At 50.1% G+C, this 23,144-nt stretch overlaps 1 protein-coding gene across 2 annotated transcripts; it reads right to left on the bottom strand.

The window, feature by feature from the left end:
• Window positions 1–5,232: 5,232 nt before the first annotated feature.
• Window positions 5,233–22,133, bottom strand: LOC116954103 (uncharacterized). Of its 2 annotated transcripts, XM_032974541.2 has the most exons (7): window positions 17,918–22,132; window positions 15,112–17,706; window positions 14,435–14,617; window positions 13,711–13,793; window positions 11,608–11,781; window positions 8,929–9,202; window positions 5,233–8,557 (listed from the first exon to the last, which is right to left on the bottom strand). In XM_032974541.2, the coding sequence occupies exons 2-7, from the start codon at window positions 15,434–15,436 to the stop codon at window positions 8,154–8,156; spliced, it is 1,443 nt and encodes a 480-aa protein (XP_032830432.2). In that variant the 5' UTR covers window positions 15,437–17,706; window positions 17,918–22,132; the 3' UTR covers window positions 5,233–8,153. The 2 variants fall into 2 exon arrangements, with proteins under 2 accessions (XP_032830432.2, XP_032830434.2); XM_032974543.2 differs by having other exon boundaries at window positions 8,941–9,202; window positions 15,112–22,133.
• Between the last annotated feature and the right edge of the window lie 1,011 nt (window positions 22,134–23,144).

Here is a 23,144-nt window from a genome sequence, read left to right as displayed (position 1 = left end):
AACACTTTCACCCAGTTGTCCTCTGAATCATTCAGATGTTCATTGGCAAACTTCAGACGGGCATGTATGTGTGCTTTCTTGAGCAGGGGGACCTTGTGGGCGCTGCAGGATTTCAGTCCTTCACGGCGTGTAGTGTGTTACCAATTGTTTTCTTGGTGACTATGGTCCCAGCTGCCTTGAGATCATTGACAAGATCCTCCCGTGTAGTTCTGGGCTGATTTATCACCGTTCTCATGATCATTGCAACTCCACGAGGTGAGATCTTGCATGGAGCCCCAGTCCGAGGGAGATTGACAGTTCTTTTGTGTTTCTTCCATTTGCGAATAATCGCACCAACTGTTGTCACCTTCTCACCAAGCTGCTTGGCAATGGCCTTGTAGCCCATTCCAGCCTTGTGTAGGTCTACAATCTTGTCCCTAACATCTTTGGAGATCTCTTTGGTCTTGGCCATGGTGGAGAGTTTGGAATCTGATTGATTGCTTCTGTGGACAGATGTCTTTTATACATGTAACAAGCTGAGATTAGGAGCACTCCCTTTAAGAGTGTGCTCCTAATCTCAGCTCGTTACCTGTATAAAAGACACCTGGGAGCCAGAAATCTTTCTGATTGAGAGGGGGTCAAATACTTATTTCCCTCATTAAAATGCAAATCAATTTATAATATTTTTGACATGATTTTTTCTGGATTTTTTTGTTGTTATTCTGTCTCTCACTGTTCAAATAAACATACCATTAAAATCAAATACTTTTTCCCTCACTGTAGGTGCTCGTTAACAGCACTTGCCCCAAGTGTGTTAAGGCTACACGGGAGATCTTTGTCTTCGTTATAGCACCACCGAGTCACCTACCGCTCACAGAGCCTGGGTTCTAATCCAAGTTCCAGATGACACCCGTGACAAGATAGGCAGTGGAGCAAAAATCGTCAATTAAAATAAACTCACCGCATGTCATTATCACCGCCTTCATCGGCTGTCCTGATGACAGCCAATGAAGGCGGTGATTGTCGTCCTTACCCCCCGGCACCTCTGATTAGCACGGTTGGCTACGTCCGATGCAAAAGTCGTTCAATATACATACAGCCATCATATATCCACTGCTGGATGAAAAACCTCCCCCAGCTGTAACCGTCGCCTCGCGCTCTTCCGATGCCACGATCCGTATCGCTCCTGCACGCGAGCCGATCTCACCGCTCCTTGCGTCCGTGTCGGGATTCCTCCTTCGGCTGCCACCTCCTTGGATAATCTCTCGGCCACCGGCCTCCGAGCGACATTCTCTGCCCAATCCCCAGAGATGTTAATTACCTCGCCTGGTAATACAGGAGGTCGTGGGTTTGGTATAAGGAAGCCAAACATTTATTCCCTACGGCTACGAGGCCCTCTGCCACAATGATTTGGAATTTCCACTGCTGGATCAGAACTGCCATCGGTTCCGGCTGAATGATGTGACACGGCCATTATGAGTCTCCCTGAGAGAGAGGGAGACTCCTATCTCCAGCACTTTCATCCAGAACCTTGCAAGTGGCGGCTCTGTGTCTCTTGACACGGCAATCATTGAACCCCTTGACAGAGTGAGAGACACCCAACCCTAATAGATTGAATCCAGCATCTCAGCGGCGTGAGCTGAGTGTCTCCGACAGAGAAACAGACCCAACCACTCCCAGAGCTTGAACCCAGGGCGGCGGTAGTGATGGCAGTGATTCTTACACAGCCTCGATGTACCTTTGACACCACCACCCCTAACATTAAGCTCGAGGGAGAGAGACAGAGACCTAGCCCTCAGCACTCCTTTTCCGTGTCTCCGACGTGGCCATAATGTGTCTCTTGACGCAGCGCAAGAGACACCCAGCCCTCTGACCTAAACCCAACAACTCAACGGAGGTCCCTTGCAGCAGGGCGCCACGATGGCAAGATGTTAACAACCTCGCCGGGTTTACAGGCGGTCGTGGGACCTTTACCGGAAAAAATAAAAATACGTAGTTTTGTTTAAAAGTTGTATCTGTGTCATGGCCAACAAGACGTTGCACCGTTCAATCCGCGCGCGCGGTCACCTCCCAGTTCGAACGCGGCTGCGTCGTCATCGTGCCGCGTGGCCGTCTCCCGCTCATTCACGCAGCAGTCGCTCGGCGCATAAATAAAGGCGCGGGGAGGTGGGGGGGGGATGACGGCGTCTGTAGGTGGCAGGGAGATCTGCCCGGCTGTCTGAAGCCGAGGATAAATCCTGCTAACAAGCAGCGGCAGCCGGGGGTACTTTTAAACGCATCGCTCGCGCGTCCATTCGCCCGCGCGTTCGAGAGCGCGTGATTGTGTGCGCGCGCGCGCGTTTGGAGCGGTGGCGCAGCGGTTAGCGCGCTGCTGTGCTACGGAACCGTGGCGACAGGAGTTCAATTCCCCGCTCAGTGACGATTATCTGAACCGGTCCCGGGCCTCCCCTAGGTCGACTCAGCCTCAAATTAGTACCTGGCGCCGTGTGTGTAACCATTGCCACTACGGAGACAAAGGCGGCCGGGCGTGGTGCCGGCCTTCATAGGTGCTCGTTAACAGCACTTGCCCTAACAGTCTGTTGAGGCTATATACGGGGGGGGGGGGGGGGGTCTTTGTATTTATGTGTGTGCGCGCGCGTGTGTGCGCGTGCCGATATAAGTCTTCTTAATTCAAGCCGCCTGCTCCGCCGTACCAAAGTGGCGAGATGACCTCACGATGCCCCCTGCTCTTTCATCCAAGGCGAAGCGGCCAATTTGTCGCCGAGAAACGCAGCCGTTTTTTGAGAAGGGGTGGGGGGACCATAGCTAATGATGGGGGGGGGGGCTCGCTTTGGGGGTCAACGAGACGAGTTGACGGTTGACCTCACACCTCCATCAACCCCCCCCCACCCCACCCCCTTGCCCCCACCCACTCCCACCCCAACCCTCACCCCTAACCCTTCCCGGACGGACACCCACAAATCACACGCGCGCATCACAGAGGTCCGTCCGACTCCCTCCATCCTCGGTGGCCCCCTTCCTCCTCCGGCCTCCTGCCTCCTTCCCCGCCGTTTAGCCCGGCTGACTCTTGCGGGGCAACTGCTGCTCGCGATCGCCTATTAAGGGCCGGTTGGTGCGAACGCTGGCGGAGCAGGGTGGAGTGGCTGGTAAAAGTAAAACAAAAAATACACGAAACTCGCGCCCGGCCACCTTTGTCTCCTCGGTAATGATGCAGACGTGTAAACCAGTCTATTTGGAGGTGCAGTTTGGGGTTGGTGGTTCATACCAAGATGGGGATGAAATGTGTTGATCTGTATGTGTGTGTGTTGGGGGAGCGGTGGTGCAGCGGTTAGCGCGCTGCGTTCCAAACCCGGTGACTAGTTTTTTTCCTACTCACGGCAAAACCCAGTGGCGACTATCTAAACCGGTCTTGGGCCTCTCCTAGGTCGACTCAGTCTCAAATGAGTACCTGGTGCAGTGTAAAAAAACATCGCTAGTGGGGAGACAAAGACGCTCGGGCGTGATGCTTGCAACTCCACCACCTAGTGTGCCGTGTCGGCCTTCATAGGTGCTCTCTAACAGCACTTGTCCCAACAGTTTGTTAAGGCAACACGGGAGATATTTGTCTTTGAATGCTTATCCGTTGTAAGCAAAGCAAGCAAGACCCTCCTGAAAAATAACCTTGAGACTCAAGCGAAGATTTGCTGGTTACAAAAATAAATAAATTAGTCGCCATCATCAACAGCCATGATTTATCCACTGCTGGATGAAGGCCTCCACGAGGGACATCATCACGGTTCCGTGACACTACGTTCCACCTCGCGCCTGCACACTAGCCGACTCCAGCACTCCACAATCCGATTAGCATGGGTCGGCTACGTACGGTGCGAAAGAAGTTCACTATACATCATATAATCTTGGGTGTGTTCCCAATTATAAGAATTAGAATGTTGAGCTGCGTGGAGCTATTGCACATGAGAATGTCTCCTTTACAATCTATATTTTGTATGTTATAGTTCAATTCCTCGCCTAGCACGTTGAGTAAATCAATCACCCCTCTAGGGTCGGTGATATAAGTACCACTCTTTTGGGTATAAGTCAACAGTGGTCGTCACCATATGGATGGTCTCCCTCCGACATTGCTATTTCTGGCTCGAGATTAAATGCTGCTCTATCGCTCGCTTGAGCTCAAAAAAAGATCACCCCGTAATAGTTTAGACGCCAATTTACCACCGGTTATGTTCACCTTGCACAGGATTCTATGCTTGGAGTCAGATTTTTTTTTTGGCCAGTGCATTGCACCAACCACAAACCACTTTTCACACAGCCAGTGTACAGCTGGTGCTGATGCCGCTACTGCTGCGTTTGCCGATTATGTTTCTGCTCCTCGTTCTGCTTCTGTTGACGCTTCTCATGCAGTGCGTCACCGGTGCTCCCACCGTATGGTGGTGGTTCATGCAAACTTATTTCGCACCGCACGTAGCCAACCGCAATAATCGGAGGTGCGATTAGCACGGTTGGCTTCTCATGCCCGCACTGCTTCTTTACCTCCCCTTCCCTCCCTCTGCTCCATCATCCCAATGCTCCTTCCTGCGCCTCTTGCAGCAGCAGTTGCTGCTGCTGCTGCTGGGACGCTGCGCGTGAAGTTAACTCGGGGTGTAATTGCCCGGCTGGGGGGCTCACGAACCACCACCACCCCCATCTCCCCCAAGCCCCCCCCCCCACTGCCCTCCACTGCGTCAAAGCCGATTGAAAAATGAAAGCGGCGCGGCGCGTCAAGCGTGATTTATTGCCCGAGCGCGCCGCGTTCACGTGCGGGAGCGGAGGTGGTGGGAGATGGGGGGGGGTAGGCGAGGGGGAGTAAGGGCGGGGTGGGGGGTGCCCCTCCCCCACTGACTCCCTCCCACTCCCCCCATCTCGCTGGATTGATGTTGGTTTTGGGCAGAATTCGCACCGCAATTAGTTATGCGGCTCCGTCAAATTGTATCTATCAATCTGCGGTAATGGGAGGAGTTTTTTTCGCAGCGGGCTGTTGTGGGTGCGGGGAGGGCCCGGTGTTGGTGTGGGAGAAAAAAATGTTTGGGGGGGGGGGGGGGGTGGTGGCGAGTTTTTTTTTTGCCGGAGCCACGCTCGCCGCGACGCGAGCAAGGCCCGCGACCGGAGGGGCCGCGTCGTTGTCCCGATTCCGGCAACGTCGTCGTCGTCCCGTTTCTGACAGCGTCGTCGTCGTCGTCCCGTTTCCGGCAACGTCGTCGTCGTAGTCACGCAGTAGGAAATCGTTCATCGCGTTTAATTCGGTTCCTTAAAAACGTTTCGTTTCCCTGACGGGATATAGGAAATTGCAAAACTGCGGCAATTATTTTATTTTGTACACAATCTTAATAAAAGTTCGTATCTATTTCAAACAAAATACCGTCACCTGTTAAATTAGCGCTTTTTAAAAAAAACGTTCTCCGGCATAACTGACCACACAGTGATGATGCGACGTCGTCATCTGACAGCAACCCTGCGTTGAGGGTGAAATGTATATTCTGAAGTAAGAACCATTGGAAAACCCATAGCAGGTTAATGCCGAGTGAACTGCAGTTTACCGACTTTTAAGCTATCTTCTTGAACTACTTGGAGGCCTGCACGTCCGTTGGACGTGACCCATCTTTCCACGCCAGCCAGCAAAACTTTTTTTTATAATATAGCACGGTGATACAATTATAGAGTTAAGGAAAATTGATATTACGACAAATCATGAGATCGTGAAATGTAACATTGTATTAAAATCGTATGACAAATGACGTTGCAGTTAACCCTAGGTGGCACAACAGACTAGCAATCCAGTTGTTGCCGGTTCGATTCCATCTCCCAGTGCGGCAGTTTAAACAATGAACGTGTCTTTTTATTTTAAAATCCCCCTCCATCGATGTCCACCAATCAGTATGAAATGGCCAGGTCGCGTGTGGTGGGGTAAAGTGTGGGTACTCCCACCTCTTCTAAGGCGTCCGGCCAGCATGCAAGAGTAGGCCAAGATCTAACCTATATAATCTGGAGGGGGTGCTCTCTATTCCTGTTCATGGTTAACATCGATGGCGAGTGATATCTGAAATGGTCCTGCACTGACCAGCATGGTAAAGTATGGTCAAAACCCTCATGACCAATGTGGTGACACGGCATGGGGAGGCTTTCATACTGCAATGAATTGAGGAAAGGGGCTGTGAGTTTGTTTTAATGAACTCAATCTCCTAACCTGTTACATCTCGTCAAAGGGCATTGCCCATCGCACAAACTCCGGTCATCCTCACAGCGGCTTGTGGCTTGCCATCGAACAAAGATGGTCACTGCATCGCATGATTTCAGACGTGTTTCTGCGGCCATCTGGAATGCTATTCCGATATTAAGAAGCCACTGGAGTTGTGCACTTTGAAATCTAGATTGAAAACTAATTCCCATACAACTGCTTTTTGTGTTTAGTTTGTTGTCCTTCTCTCGCACCTCCGATTAGCACGGTTGGCTACATACGATGCAAAATAATTCAACGTACATACGTTCCACTATGTGCACTTGAATAGTGCTAAAAGTCCATCCTACCACGGGAAAAACTCAGCGACGATGCTCTCTAATAAACAATTAGCGAAATAAACGTAACAGATTGGTTGACCAACACCTCCATTACTTTCGATCTGTAGCGTCCGATTGTCAAACTGTCGGACCGGTGGTGGTGGTGGTGGTAAAGGTGGGGTTCAGTTCACAGTTACGTTCTCTTTTTGCACCGCGGCTGTACCGAAAAATCTACAGCAAGGAAAAAATAAAAGCGATGCAGAGAGTGTTTCGTAGCAATCTCAGTAGTTGGGTCAGTCCGTGCGGCAGTACACATTTTCATTTCTCAAGGTCAAGGGTCACCCAGCCAATTCCGTTGCCCTCTGACCTTTCAATGAAGACCACGTTTATCAATATTTGCTCATTTCTGTCGAAGCCTACACCCACACACGTGCAGTCCATTAATTTATACATTCACGTGTTCCTTGTGGTTTCAGTGGGGAGTAGTGCTGTAATGATGGTCAGCAATCTGCACTACAGACGTCGAGGTCCAAGTTCAACTCCTGGCCATGGCTAACATCAATCGTGAAAACAGCACTGGTCATGAGCTTCTCCGCACCTCCAATTAGCACGGTTGGCTATGTACGGTGCGGAAGAAGTTCAACAATCATACATTCTCCTGGTGCAGGGGGTAAATATCAGCACTGTGGAGACTATGGTAATTCATATTTTATTTTACTGTTTGTGTATTTTGCATGTGTTCACGTTCTATGCATGATTTAAACTTAAGTGTCAAGTTGTGTTGCCATCACGGACTCATCACTATTGAAGAAAATTGGCCACATTGATTTGCGTATTGTCCAAAACTTGGGAACACACGAATCAGTGGTAAATCGACGTCGCAAATACAAAGACGCGTCTTGCCCCAACAGGTACCCCGTCGGCTTCCGCACTTCCAGCAGTTCATCGCTTCTCAAAACAATCTCGTGTTGGATACTGATGGATATTGAGGGACTGTGTTTGTTGTCTTGCTGTGGTCTGCAATTATTCCTTGCTGTTGTTTTGCTGTCTTGTCAAAGCTTTGGAATTGGTGTATTTATGCAATTTGAACTTGTATACTTTATCTATTTTATATATTTATTTATTGGTGATTTGCTTACCTTTCCTATACATTGAACTCCTATTGTGTTTTGCACTGTTTGTTGTTGTAACGTTCTGACCTGCCCCTACTGGACATCTGTGAAAAAGAGCTTCATAGCTGATCGGATTTCTCCAGGAATAAATATTCTTCTCTCCGCAAAGACGCTGCACGAATCCGCAAGATGTTAAATCCCTCTCCTGGTAAACAGGAGGTTGTGGGTTCGATCCCGAACGACCTTGACGCCTACAAATTCGGAGCTTGCATATTTCTCCCTGTGGCCGTGTGGATTTTTCTCCAGGTCCTCCGCTTTTTTCCTTCGCATTCAGAATCAACGCCACGCGTTTAAAGTATTTGGCTGCTGTAAATGTCCACACGATAAGCCACTTTGTTGAGCTATCATTTGTGACAGGCAGGTCGCTTCTTAAAAACAGCGATACGAGTCAGCGGGCCTTAACTGGTAAAATTAAAAATTGTTTAGTGTTTTTTTTTTTTTGAGTCGATTCCTCAAGGAGCATTTTATTCCGTCTCAGACGCTCAGCTTGCCCGTAGCGGCAGCCGTCTTTTCGTCAGAACCTCTGGCGGCGCGGTCTCCCTCCATCGCAGGGCGAACTCCTCGTCCGCCCGCGTCTGTCCTCGACGTCTCCGCGGCGACCCCGGCGAGAGGCGTCCTGGGGTCTGGAGGGCCGTGTCGACCGCGGGGGCCCGGGGGGCCTCGCGGTCGGCCGGGCGGGAGGCCCGGCGTGGAACAGAGGGGCCCTGCGCGGGGGGGGAGGCCGCGCCGCGTCCGCCACGAGCGCCGCCGTTCATCCCTGCGCTCGAGCCTCCGCATGAGCAGCAGCTGCTGGCGCATCAGCGCCACCTGCTCGCGCATCAGCAGCACCAGCTCCTGCTGCAGGGACGCGGACGCGTGGCCACTGCGCGCTCGCACGCCTGCGCACGCACAAGTACGCACAAGCGCCAAAACAAAGGTTCCCCTGTAAAGCCTTAACAGACTGTTGGGGAAAGTGCTGTTCGCGAGCACCTATGAAGGCCGGCATGGAACACGAGGGAGTGGGTAGCCAACACCACGCCTTTGTCTCCCCAGTGCCGATGTTTAAACACAGCACTATGTTTCTCATTTGAGGCCGAGTCGACCTAGGGGAGGCCCAGGGCCGGTTCAGATAATCGTCACCGGTGTTGGCCGTGAGCCGGAATCGAACTCAGGTCGACGGATTCGTAGAGCAGTGCACTAACCACTGCGCCACCGCACCCCGCACAGACGGAAACACACAACGCGCGCACGCTCGTTCACCAGTCCGTACGTTTGCCGTTACCCCCATGCAGTCCGTCCTCCCAGGGTGGTGGGGGGGTCGCGGCAAGGTCACGACCCCTGACCCGCGTGCTTTCTCTCCGCAGCAGCCGCCCGCTTCTGTGGTGTCGCTGCTGCTGTGACGACGACGAGGTGGTGGAATAGAAGCCATCCCTGGCGGATGCATGGGCTCCACCCCTGGCTTCGACATCCACCTCCTCCTCTGCCAGCTCCACCTTGACGGACACTGCGAACTCTGCCTCCTGAGGAGTCGCCTCCTCCTTCAGCTGCCGTCAAGAGGTGCGCCGCACAGAGGGAGCGGGTAGTTAGCCCTTCGATACACGTGTGTGACAGCATGCCACGCAGTAGTAGTACATCATCATTACCACTAGCCCTGGCATTAGCCCACATGCACAGCGGTGGTGGGAATAAGGAGTGGGGGAGAGGGGGCGATGGGGTGGATAGCCCCAAGACCCAGAAAGTATTTTGTTATCAGAGAATAGACATTGCATGTGGTTTTATTAACGTAGGGGTCCGATTTAAAAGGCTTGTAATTTCAGGATCGCCTCCTCCTGCCCACCCGTCCACCCTCGCCCCCACCCCTCCCCTTGGGATGTTTCCAGATCCGCCACCGACGCGTAGCAGCTCCCAACGGCCTTGCGACAAAGTGTGATGGCCGACTGGCCTAATGGCGAACAAACAAAGACGTTAAATCACAGCGGTGGTCGCGCTCTTGGCTCAAGAGGCTCGTAATGGCCAAGTACGTGCAAGAAGCCAAGTGGGCACCGCTGACATCACAACTCCGGGTCAATACGATGATTCGGCGACCCGTGATTAAACTAACACTAAACGATTTTTTTTATTTTACCAGGTAAGGCCCACTGAGCTATAACAACTATTTTTCAAAAGCGACCTGGCCACGAATGATAGCTCGAAGAAGTGGCTTATCATCATGAGGAAATGTATAGCAGTTAAATACTCTTGATTCTAAATGTGGAGGGGAAAACCAGACGACCAAGAGGAAAATACACATGACCACGGGGAGAGAGACACACAAACTCAAAATATACAGGCGTCAGGGTCGGGATTTAACCCACGATCTCCCGTATACTGGGCGAGATGGTTAACATCTCGCCACCGCAGCACCCTTATTAAACCGTTTTTTTTCCAGCAGTAGCGAGTTGATGGTCTCCAATTGGCTGCAAATACAAAACCGTTTCGGATTCATACAGCGCGGCTAAAACGCAAGCGCGTCTCAAGACTACGTCCCCAGTGGCTCGGAGGTCAGAGCTGTCAGCTGGCACCGGCAGAGGAGCCGAACTGGGATCGGCGCAACCACCCACGGTTTAAGCGGGGGCCCCTCAAGTGCCACGGGTTTAAGGTCTCAGGCCAGTCATTGATGACCGTGCAAAAACAGCCGATTGTGAAACATTCGGTTCTTTCTTCATTCATCTTGGCCGAAGTCCAATTTTGACAATTGTTGAGGTATGAACAGGGCGCCTGAGTGAAGTGCGCCCCCTACTGTGGAAAGAATGCAAACGCAGCTTGAAGGATTTCTTGGGAGTTCCGTGACAATGTTCATTTACACTGTGGGAATCCGATGGGATATGAAGCTCTTGTTTCACAGATGTCCAGTAGGGACGGATTCAGAACGTTACAACAAACAGTTACAAAAACACGATAGGAGCGCAAAGTATAGGAAAGGTAAACAAATCACTTTAAAACATATATACAAATAAAACTATTTTTTTTCACCAGGTAAAGTACAAATGTATGTATGTTGAACTTCTTTCGCACCGTACGTAGCCAACCATGCTAATCAGAGGTGCGAGAGAAGGACAACAAACTATGGGTCTCTGTGTGAACCTATGTCTCCTCCCCCCCCCCCGGGATTTTGTCTGACACACGGGCCAATCGATTCCTTTCCTCGTGACACGATGCCGATGGCATGATAAGAAAAGTTTCGGGGGTAGAGAGAGGGTGGAAAATTTGGGAAAAGTTGGAGAAAGGAACAAAAATCACTAAGTTCAGCTAAATTATACCTTGGAGAATTAAGAAAAAATAAGCTCAGATTACCTCCTGCATCATCAGCAGTTCTCCTGCTGCGTTTGTCTCATCTGATGACGGTTGCTTGTGTTGCGATCGAAACAGTCGTGATTTATTAATTTTCTATCTAAGTGACTTTACCGAAAGAACCCAAGAGTATCCGATGAACGTTTGTCTGTGGCAGCACCCTTCTGAGTGCAGATGAAATAAAAAGTAACTCGAATGACTCTGCGATATACGTCTGGCCGTAGGCCAGTCTCTTAACACGCACAGTGTGACGCAACTGCCCTGCGATAATTCCAACGTTATGCCAAGAGCACAGCTATTGATATTAGAATTGCGTACAAGACGAGCAAAAATAAAGCATCCAATGGTTGTACGCAAAAAAAACCGCGCGTAACGTTTCAAGTTGGGTCAAGCCAATATGGACGTCAAAATCTCGTCAAAATCCAAACTCTCCCAGACGTGTTTTCCGGCTGCGCCAAGTGTTGTTCGACACAATGTCCGGCGTTTTGCTCCACGTGCCGGGAGACTACCGAAGACGCTCGCCGGTACAACGTGAACACACTTCGGAGAGCTATGCGGCACAACAGTGACAACCTACTCACTCGTGTGAAGGAAGCACATTTCAATTATCTTCACTTACCCCGGGTGCGTAAACCACGCAGACAGGCGTTCCCGAATTTTCCTCTTGTTGCTGCTGGTGCTGCTGCTGTCTGGCCTCTATCCCCACTTCTACGTCCTCCTCCTCCTCCTCCATCACCAGCAGCTCCACCTTCACCGCTGGACAAACCTCCTCCTCCTCCTTCAGTGGCTGTGGCTGCCGGGGGCACGGCACGCATCAGAAATCACTCGGGGCCCGGCTGAGAGATCTTCATCTCTCGCAGAGCGTGACCCACAACCCACGACCGCATGGCGCTTCCAGTCTAAAATAAATTAAAACTAGTTTTTATTTTACCAGGTAAGGCCCACAGAGCTATATAGCTATTTTTTCAGAAGCGACCTGCCCACAAATGATAGCTCAACGAAGTGGCTTATCACGTGGAAATGAACAGCAGCCTAATACTCTAAACGCTTCTTGATTCTAAATGTGGAGGGAAAAACCGGAAGACCAGCAGACAAATGCACACGACCACGGAGAGATAGAAATGCACGTCCGATAAGCGTGGTTGGTTACGTACAGTGCGGAAGAAGTTCAACAGACATGCAAACTCCAAATGTACAAACATCAGGGTTGGGATCGAACTCACGGCCCCCTGTATACCAGGCGAGGTAGTTAACATCTCACCACCGTGGCGAGATCCAAACTGGGCAACCCCAACAGATCGGAGCTTTTTTGTTTCGTTCATCACCGTCATTGAGCATAGTTCCCTGGGCAAAAAGAGCAGCAGCCGCAACAGTAGGAGAGACAGCTGGAGGATTCCTGACATTATTGTCCAGTAAGAAGACCTCCCCATACGAAGAAGAAGCATGGACATTGACAAAGAAAATGGAAAAAATGCTTAGAGGAGCTGTTGGCTACGTATGGTGCGAAAGAGGTTTAACATACAACAACAACCGCCATTCGCCACTAAGTGGCGGTGACGTCACCACGACGCTTGTGCCAGGCTATGTGCACCCTGAGGCCACGTGAAGTGTCGAACACCCGCTGGCAGGAGGTCATGGGGCAGACCCAGGTGCCACGGGTCGACTGACTGAGATGACTGGCTGATGCACCACCTGTGCCCCCTACTGTGGCAACCTGCTGTGCTTTAGCCACCCGGCGCTCCGCTCGTTGTTGTGAGCGTCGCTCCTCCGCCCTCCGTTGTTGTTGGAGGGCGACTGCCTCCAACTGCCCAGTAGCGTCCCTACACGAGCCTCCTCCACAGAGGCCGATCTTGACACCGCTGGTACCAGTCATCGGCAAGTCCACTCAGCTCCACGTCCTCCTGTACCACATCACTCCATCTCTTCTCTAGCCCGTGCCGCGCCCGCTTAGCCCCCTCAATCCGGCCGAACAAAAGCTGTTTCGGCATGCGGTGGCTGGGCATGCGGGCTACATGACCCAGCCATCGCAGCCTTTTCCGCCGGAGGAGCTCACCGATGGGACCTTGCCCAGATCTTTCAAGGATTTGTGAGCTCCTCACACAATCCAGTCTGGTTAAACCCAGGATGGATCGTAGACAGGCCAGCCTAAATGTTTCTAACCGGCGAAGATGTTCCATTAGGGGGGTCCACGTTTCGCAAGCGTAGAGAAGGGAGGGAATGACCGTGGCCGAGAAGACCTGAAGCTTAGTGGGGAGCGACAGACCAGGAAGCTTCCACACAGCGTTACGCAACCGATGAAAAGATATTGCCGCTCGACTGATTCGGAGTGAGACCTCTGCTGTTAAACTGGAGCCAGTCCTAAGCACACTGCCCAGGTATAGGAAACTCTCCACTCTCTCCACAACTGCCCCATCACCGATTGGGAGTTGTGGGGGTGGAATGTCCGATGGTACAAAATACCCAGGCAGGTGCTTAGTTTTGGTGGGGCTGATGGTAAGGCCCCACACCTCTTAGTGGCACGCTCCAGTCTCAGCAGCAGCGTCTCCATACATACAACATACATACCTACATACGAGCCAGTGCATAAAGAGGCGTGGAGAGATGCACGCTTGGAATGAGACCGAGCGTCCGGCTATCTCGTGTACAACTAAAAATAACTGCTGCTGGTCGCTGGCTGTTGTGACTGTGGCTCCAGGTGGTGCCTGTTTGGTTGTGCCGTCACCTGCGGGCGTTCGTCTTCGTGCAGGTGTCGTTGCAGCGCCACCTTTCCCGCTTCTTCACCTCCGCCTCCCGCCAATGGCGAAGCTGCCAAAATGACAACTGATGAGCAGCAAGCTAGGGGGTGCGGTCGCGGTTACAGTCAGACGAGCACACGTCTTGCAAGGTCAAGCATGCCACTTCGCAAACCCTCCATTGGGCCCGCGTGGCGTGGGCTGTGCCTCCCCACTATACAGGCACCCGGCACGCTTAAGAGATTTGACAGCGGATTTGATTGTAGGCCGTTAATCCGTTACCGCGATTTTACCTGGGTTTCAAAATTTTCACTTTACAATGCGAAGTGAATTTTGGCGACGTGACGATTTTCGCGATATCAGTTCTGTATCACTTTGTAAGTGTTTATCACAATTTCTTTGTGGCTGACGGGATGTGTACAATTTTTATTTCATCAAAACAATAATTTTTTACTTACATTTTTTATATAGCTATAATGTATGCCAATTGCATAAAAAAATTACAATTTATAACAAGCAGTTTTCACGTAGGGTGGCGAAAAACCACAAGCAGCCAGGGCTGGCGTCAAAAAATTGCCCAAGCTCTGTGCTCCTACATTGGAATATTCGAAACAGACAGACATGGGAAGGGTGGTGGGAGGCATTGTATGCTTCTCTATATTGTGACTGCTCTTTTACCCAGCGGCTTTCACAGGCCGCCTCTCGCGGCCTCACCGGTTGCGGACGACCCGTGTGCCGGGGCGTCGGTGGATGGAGCGCGAGGACGGCGGAGCGGCCCGGTGGGAGGAGGCCCCTCCAGCGGTGGCAGAGGTAGAGCAGGAGAAGAGGGCCCTGTGACCGTGCTGGGCTCCAGCAGTCGCTGCATGCCCTTCATAAACCGGAACGTCATCTGGACTCCTGCAACGTCGGGCGGTAAACGTCATGCGGTGGCGGCGGCATGCATGCCAACCCTGCCGACAGCGGGTGGGGCAAAGCGTGGGTACGGTCATACCTGCCCTCTCGCCACTAACCCGCGTTATAGCAAGCGCCACGTGCGTTCTCACCGCATACGTGTCAACCTTATCGGTTAAAGTACGTAGATGCCATTTCTTTTTCTATTAAGCCATCAACAACTTTGCAAGCAGCTGGGATTTAAACCGAATCCCCCCTCCGGTCTTCACACAGCCACTGCTCCACGCACCGGAGGGCGGGGGGGGGGCCCAACACGGCCACGCCACCGCCACTCACCAGCACGCCACTGCCACTCACCGGCACACCGCTGCCACACCACTCACCGGCACGCCACTGCCACTCACCAGCACACCGCCGCTCACTGGCACAGCACGGCCACTCACCAGCATGCCACCACCGTGACTCACGGGCACGACCACCGCCACGCCGCTGACACTCACCGGCCGCCGCCGCAGCCTTCTGCTTGTGGTAGAGGCTCTTGAGCGTCTTCCAGCGGTAGCGGATCTGCTGGATGGGGCGGAAGAAGCCGCGGCGCGCCATCTGCATGCGCGCCACCTCGAAGATGTGCGCGTTGCGCTGGCGCTTGGCGTCCAGCTGGGACACGACGCCCATGCCCTCGATGATGGAAAGCAGCGCCAGCGTCTCCATGTCCGACCAGTACACGTAGCGCCCGCACGGCTGCTGCTGCTGCTGCTGCTGCTGCTGCGACGATGCCATCGTGATCCGGTTACAGTTTCCGTCCCAGGCGTTTGTTTCGGCCTTCATTTGTTGCACTTTTCCCGTTTCGGTCTTGTTTTTTTTCTTCCTTCCAGTTTCAATGTTTCATTCTCACCAGCTTTTACGTGTTGTTGTTGTTGTTGTTCAGAAAAACGGAACCAACCGGAAAGAGAGGAAGACCTCGCAGAGAACGGCTTGACGACATAAGAGATTAGTGCCAGGAGATTGTCCCACTACCTAAGCATATTGGCACGAGAGGAAAGTCGAAACAAATGACAAAATGTGCAGTGGACACCTATGGGCTATCTGCCCATGGATGGTGATGATGATGGTGGTGGTGACCAGCTTCCATTCGATGTGTCGAATCAATTGGAGTTTTTTTTTATTTCATTTACAGTTCTTTCAGTTTTAGTTTTGTTCTGGTTTAGGGTGACCGACGGCTTGACGGTGTTTGTTTCCGTGCGGTGGATGTCAATGCAGTCTCACTGTGATTTTAAAGTCTTTTTTTTACCATTAGCAAAGCTTCAAACTTGTGTCAGACACAACCAAGATTGGCACCTGAAAGAGCTGCCTTTGTCAGTTCTACTGCTGCCTCAATTTCCCCCGTGGTTCTTGCGGCTTTTGTTGGCCAGTGTGAAAATCGGCTTTGCTCATGCTTTGGGCAGTTTGTGGAGGAACTGACATTTGACATCAAAGACCTAATTTTCGTTGCTTCAGTAAAGACTTTGTCTTTTTTTAAGGCACAAATGCTATGTGATAAATGACTACAAGTAAAATTGAAAATTATGGTTAATCGTCCATGTGAAAATAGACTTACAATAGAGTTTCCCTTGCAAGTGAGAAATATCCGTTGTACTCGGTTAAATAAAGTATATTGCTTACAGGATAATTAATCTCGATGTGCCCTCTCCTGGTTCAAGGGGACCTCAATGGGCTACCATCTTGTTAAAGGCCACGGAATTTAAATGTTAGGGTGTTTAGTGTACCACATTACCCTTTTTTTATTCAGTGGAGCAAATATTTCAGGGTTTTTTTTCTGATAAACTTATTATCTATACTAAATTCGGCGTTTATGAGCACTCAGCCTCCCTAGAAAATTGCTCATAAAAGCCCTCTCGACCTCCTGTTAGGCCAAAAAAATCAATCTAAATTCCTTGCACACCTACAGGGCCCACACATTGTCAGCCCTTGCAATATTCCTACCCAGGCCTTGGCTCATAATGGCAACAACAAAAACCAGCCCGAGTAGATTAAACTGGCTTTGAGCTGTGGACTTCTAAAATGTATATTCGCCGCCCAGCAATATATGGCTAGAGAGTGTGAGGTTTTACAGGCGAGACATCGCTGCCATATAGGCAACAGAGGGCAGTGCCATCCATCGCTGTGCTCTACTTCTATATTGCCACATCGACGCTCAATCCCTCCCCAGCTTTAGCAAAATCCGGCCTGGCTCCGTGTGGTCAATAATAAACAACAATTATTTACGTTTATAAGGCGGATTTCATTCGTAGACCCCCCAATACGCCACTGTCCAGGAAACAAAACAGAAGCAGCTGGGAAAACGGGCAGAACTGAGGCGGGGTTAAAGGCCAGATTGAAGAGGCGAGTTTGCAAGACGGCACTTAAATATAGCCTACGACTCCGGTCGCCTTATTAGCGATGCGCGTTTCCGAAGCCGAGGCTGGGAAGCCGCGCTGGCAAAAGCCCGGGGTCACTCCCGGTGAAGTATGGTCAAATCACCCCACACGCGAGCGTAAGGAGGAGGCCCTTAACCCAGCAGAGGACTTACCACAAGCGACGAGTTGCACTCCCACGGCAAGCCGGGCGAGACGCACGCACAGAGCGTGGGCCTCCTCGCATTAACACGTGGGCTACAGCAACAACCACAACAACCCCTACGTCGCCTCACTTGCTTCGGCTTTCTATGGAGTCAGATGCATCGACAAACCCCTCCCAGCATACCCACCAACAACAGTGACCTGCTCAGAGGCGGTGACGTCACCGCAGCGGCTGTGCCAGGCCAAGTGCACTTCGAGGCCACGTGAAGTTGTCGAAGGACCGCTGGCAGGAGGTCACTGGACAGCCCCAGCAGGTGCCACGGGTTGACCGACTGAGGCGACTGGGCAGATGCACCACCTCCTCCACCTCCTCCTCCCCACCCACCCCACCGCCATACTGCACCAACTTTCTGCGATTTTATCCCGCCCGGCGCTCCGCTCGTTGTTGTGAGCGTCGCCTCCTCCTCTTGCCCTCTCCCCCAACTGCACGGCAGCGTCCTTCACGAGCCTCCTCGTCCGCAGAGGCAGATCTTGAAACCGCTGCTGGTACCGGTCATCGGCAAGTACCACATCAGTACCGGTACATACAAAACGTTACACATTTTGAAATTAACATTACCGTGCACAAGCACACGTTCTACGGACGGTAGTTATACCACACGGGGCTTACACTCGCAAGGGACCGGACCGTGCCGCCGTTGTGTTTGCACATCAACACAACGCAATTCGCCGTCAAGATTGTGAACTGTACCTATGTACTGTGCTGTATGAACCTTGTTACAAATGTGAGGAAAGACATCGTCGCTTACGTCGCCACCGCTCGCGCAAAACGTCGCGATTTGAGGGGAGGGGGAGGGGACGGCGGGTGTGGGGGGGAGGGGGATTTCCCCCCTCACAAAAATAACGTTCGCGCGACGTTCGCACGACGTTCGCGCAACAAATGGCTCCACTTTGACGGCGGCGGCGGCGACGAAGAGGTGGTGTGGTGACGTCACGCGCGTCGATGAATTGCAAGCTCCCCTCGCGAGGTAATCCAAAAAACTAAAATCCCGGAGCTGATTACGACCGAGCACGGAGCGGATTGCGCCTACGTACGCGTCGTCACGCGAGGTCTGTAGTGAGAGTCCGGATCCGTTTGGGGGGGGGGGGTTTGCTCCGCGCCGGGGTTTGCTTGAAACAACAGCAGCTGTATCTGTCGACGTTGTGGGCGGTGCCATTCACAAGCGCGGGGAGGGGGCGGGCGAATAGAAAGGGCGAGGAGGGGGAACCCGGAAGCGATGCACTTTATTGTTGTTATCACTTGCAGTGTTCAGTTTATTTATTTTGGTATAGCCCTGTGAGCCGTTCGGCTCTTGAAACAAAAACACGAACAAGAAAAACATCTTAAAGTGACTGTGTGTGTGACTGTGCGAACAGAAAATCCATGAAATAAAAACAGCAAAAAATATTCCTGAAAAAAAGCACGGTACACCAACGCTGTGTGCAAAAAAAAAATCCCAGTGGGATGCAAGTCAAACAACAACAATCACAATAAAAAAAAATTATGTGACGTCACATTTCTCGGGGGGTGTAAATGATGAAGACCGCTTGTGTTGCGATCGAAACGTCGTGGGGTTTTTTAATTTTATTTCCAATTAAATGTTATTTTTTTATTTTCTATCTCCGTTACTTTACCGAAAGAACCAACCTTGTGTATTTACACAACCTGGACAATTAGAAATGTACCATCATTACTAATCATTCACCACTATAGTTTTGTATTAAAATATCAGACAGCGTCTGGGCCTTTCCTCACTTGCAATGAAACTGTGGTAAATGTATTTACACAACGTGGACAATTAGAAATTCACTATTACTAATTATTCACTGGGTTTGTATTCAAATAGCAGACAGCGTTTAGGGAATTCTCACTTGCAATGAAACTCTGGTAAATGTATTTTTTGATTTAAAGCTTTCGTAAATGCAAGGATTCATCTTACGTGACTTTACCGAAAGAACCAAAGTCTGGTAAATGTATTTACACAACGTGGACAATTATAAATTCAACATTAGAAATTATTCACTATAGTTTTGTATTCAAATAGCAGCGCTTGGGGCCATAACACGTATCCAGCTGTACGTAAGGATGTACACGTGTACGGTACATGTACATGATGTACCTGACATCACATTTTCCACACTTTGCTCAATTTCTTCACAAACTGCCCAAAGCAATTAGCAGGGACAATTTTCACACGCCCCAAACAAAGCCCGCAAAAACCCACGGGGGCAATTGAGGCAACCCTTGGTTTGCGTCTGACACAAGTTTGAAGCTTTGCTAATGGTACCAAAAAAACAGGTTTAAAATCACGGCCAGACTACATTGACCATTTAAATCTGCCCCTATCGGTTTTCCAAACGCACAACACAGGAAATTTGTCGCGGCGCCGCATTACTGTATCACTCCGCTCAGCTCAAGAAAGTAGTTCGTCGTCGACCGCTCAGAAACCGCGTCACAACGATGCGCGTTCCACGTTGTTGTGCAAAGTAGTCCCTCGTGGAAGAACCGCGTTCTAGTGCGACCGTATAGTGCGCTTGACAGTACGTCTTTCTGGACTATTTGTTCAGTTGTCTGTGGAGTCTTAGCGCTGTGATTATCTGCTTACTGTGCGAGGTGTAAAGATGTAAAATGTTAATGTATTACAGTATATTCATTTTCATGGGTAATGGCGAACGTAAATAAGATAAATTTGTACAGCATCATGAAAAAACTAACAATTGTCGAAAGAGTAACTTTACCGTCAAGGCGCGTGGTCTTTTTCTTCTCACACAGCTTAAAGGTCGTGATCTAAGCGTGGCTTCTTCCACTCCAGCGCTAATTCCTTTGTCAAAGGGTACCTCTGCGGATGTGTATACTTTAACTTAGCTATTTCAATGAGCCATTTCAATGCTAAATTATATGCTAATTCCTTTGTCAAGCAGCGCTAATTCCTTTGTCAAGGGGTACCTCTGCGGATGTGTATACTTTAACTTAGCTATTTCAATGAGCCATTTCAATGCTAAATTATATGCTAATTCCTTTGTCAAGGCGCGTGGTCTTTTCTTCTCACACAGCTTAAAGGTCGTGATCTAAGCGTGGCTTCTTCCACTCCAGCGCTGTCCTCCAGACAGTCTCGTCCCTTCACCTGATGAAGGCCGCTTGTGTTGTGGCCGAAACGTCGTGATTTTTTGTTATTTTATTTTCACCTACGTGACTTTACCCAATAGAACCAAAGAGTATTTACCGAAAGAACCAAAGAGTATGGATTCCTGCAGTCACAAAAGCTTCAAATCAAGATTGAGTAATAGGGTTTTAAAAACGCAAATTAAATGGGAGTATCCACGTGGACGGATAGGATGGCAACAACATTCGTTCTAGATTTTAAGTTTTCGTGACTGCAAGGATCCATACTCTTTGGTTCTTTCGGTAAAGTCACGTAGGTAAAAAAATAAATAAAATAAAACAAAAATGAAAACAACTAAACAACGACGTTTCGGAGGCGACACAAGCTTCCTTCATCATGTGTAAATAGCAGCACAGCAAAATTACTGTCGAGAGAGAGCTATTTGTGATGAGAGATTAATAACAACATTCGCTCTTCGACAAGTTGGACGGAACTCCAGGATTGGAAAGGAATACAAAGGCTGTGCAAGAACAAGCCGATGGAGGAACTAGCCGCGTACACAGGTGGTCATGGGTTCGATCCCGACCCTGACACCTGCCCTCTGTGTGCGTGTCTCTCTCCCTGTGCGCTGCGTGAATTTTCCTCCGGGTTCCTCCGGTTTTCCCCTTCCACATTTAGAAATGTGCGTTTAAGAATATTTTGCTTGCGATAAATGTCCGCATGAGCTACTTCGTTGTCGCTTCCGAAGAATAGCTATATAGCTCAGTGGGACTTTCCTGATAAAAAAATAGTTTAATGGTTAATGCATGTATTGTCCTTATTGTTGTATTGGGTAAGCCGCCAGTGTCCTCGGGGAGGTCTTATAACGAGGGAGCGCCCGCACCCGAATCTGCGTTATAACCGAGGAGCACAGTTTGCAAAAGTGTTTTGCCCAGACAATTACCACGCTTTCGCCATCGTACCCCTAAATATATATTGTCCCGAGGAGACATAAGCATGTAGGAAAGTGTCACGTAATCCACGCATATTTTATTTTAAAAAAACATGTGATTGATTGAGACATTTCATAGTCTGAAATTTGCTATTTTAGATTTTCAGGGTCAATTTTAATATCACGATGCAGCAGTTTGATGCTGGAACTGCTGGATTCAACATCTTCCAGAATCGCAGCGATTCAACATCGAGCAAGGCATCGACACCATCCTCATCCACAGTGAAGGAAGACAGCACGGAGGAAAAACGCAGGAGAAAACTCCAACCTGAATATTAAAAAGCGGAAATCACAGTAACGGGCCGGGAGATTGCCTCAATAAAAAAATAAATATGTAAAACAGGATCAATCACAGTACACGCACTTGTGGGCTCTGTCTTGTATACGGTCTATTTTACTAAGACGGATGCTCTCCGCTTAACCGTCCCGCTGCCTCCCCGGCTGTCAGGTGCTTCAGGTGGACAAGCCTCTGAAGCCTCCGAAGGAACCGGAGGGCGCGGGGTCAAGTGCGGCTGAACGGAGCGCTGCTGCGGAGAGCAGGCAAGCCCAGCGCTTGCCCAAGCACACCTTGTGTGGTCACGCCAAATGTGCGAGCAACGTCGATAGTCTCGCACTCCTGCAGTGGCGGATCCAAGGGCAGGGAAACGCGGGGGATGAATGTACGTACGTATGTTTAACTTCTATCATATTGTACGGGATAGCCTCCCCCTTGAGACCCCACAATTGGATTTGTATATTTACCACAAGCAACACATTTAATATTCTTAGATCTTTCGGTAAAGTCACGTTGAAGGGAAACAATAAAATAATATTTTTTATTTATATTTTTTATTAATTTATTATTATTAATAAAAATATATTATTTTATTGTTTCCCTTCAACGTGACTTTACCGAAAGAGCTAAGAATATGAATTACTGCAGTCACAAAAGCTTTAAATCAAAACACATTTAATGTTTTGTTAACGTGCGGCTTGAAATATCGCCACTGCCGTCTCACTCCTTGGGAAGTTTCAGAGATCTGCCTCTGCAGCATTGTGAAACTGCAACTCTAATCCAATGTTGATGCACTGCTGGATGTCACTCAGCTGGTCGGCAAGAACATCCACGCATCAGTGCCCGAGTCCAATAGTACCCGGCCGGTATGCAGTGCGTGCAGTCCTCGGTGGAGAGAGGTGTCTGGGACCAGCTTCACACAGGACTGCCTGCGAAGCCACCTCCATCACTGAGCAAAGGTCGCTGATGCCGTGTCAAACTCAATCTTTGCTCAAAAATGATTTATATTTGAGATGTGAATATAAGTAAATTTAAACTAGCATTGTTTTGTTGTGAATAGCTCAAGAGAAATATCAACATTAAGCTACACCCATTTCAAACCTTTTAAAACAGTCCGCCTCAGCAGCAGACCATGCTTTCCCACCTGATGACGGACGCTTGTGTTGCGCAAGAAACGTGGTATTTTATTTTCTACCTACGTGACTTTACCAAAAGAACCAAAAGAGTTGAATTCCTGCAGTCACGAAAGCTTCAAATCAAGATTAAGTTCAAATTGAAGAATATGCTTTTAATAAATACTCTCTGTAATCCTCAGTCTGCACAGAAAGAGCCACCAGGAGGTCGTGGCCAAACGCCCAAGGACACGCGGAGGCTGCAGCTGGTGCCGAGAGATCAAGACGGCCCTCTCCAACCGCAGCGCACGGCCCCAGGTGCAGCGACCACGGCCACCACCACCACTTTGTGGACGCCTCGGACGAGCCGGAGCCCAACAGAAGACCGCTCGAGTGCAGCCGTCGCCCAGACCTCACGAGAAGTTTTGAACGACACCTCCGCACTCTTTTAATCGTAA

Source organism: Petromyzon marinus, chromosome 54 (genome assembly GCF_048934315.1).
Source record: "Petromyzon marinus isolate PM22_M1 ecotype Great Lakes invasive population chromosome 54, UKy_Petmar_22M1.pri1.0, whole genome shotgun sequence".
Classification (NCBI taxonomy): Eukaryota; Metazoa; Chordata; class Hyperoartia; order Petromyzontiformes; family Petromyzontidae; genus Petromyzon; species Petromyzon marinus.
This window is presented reverse-complemented; position numbering and strand designations above follow the sequence as displayed.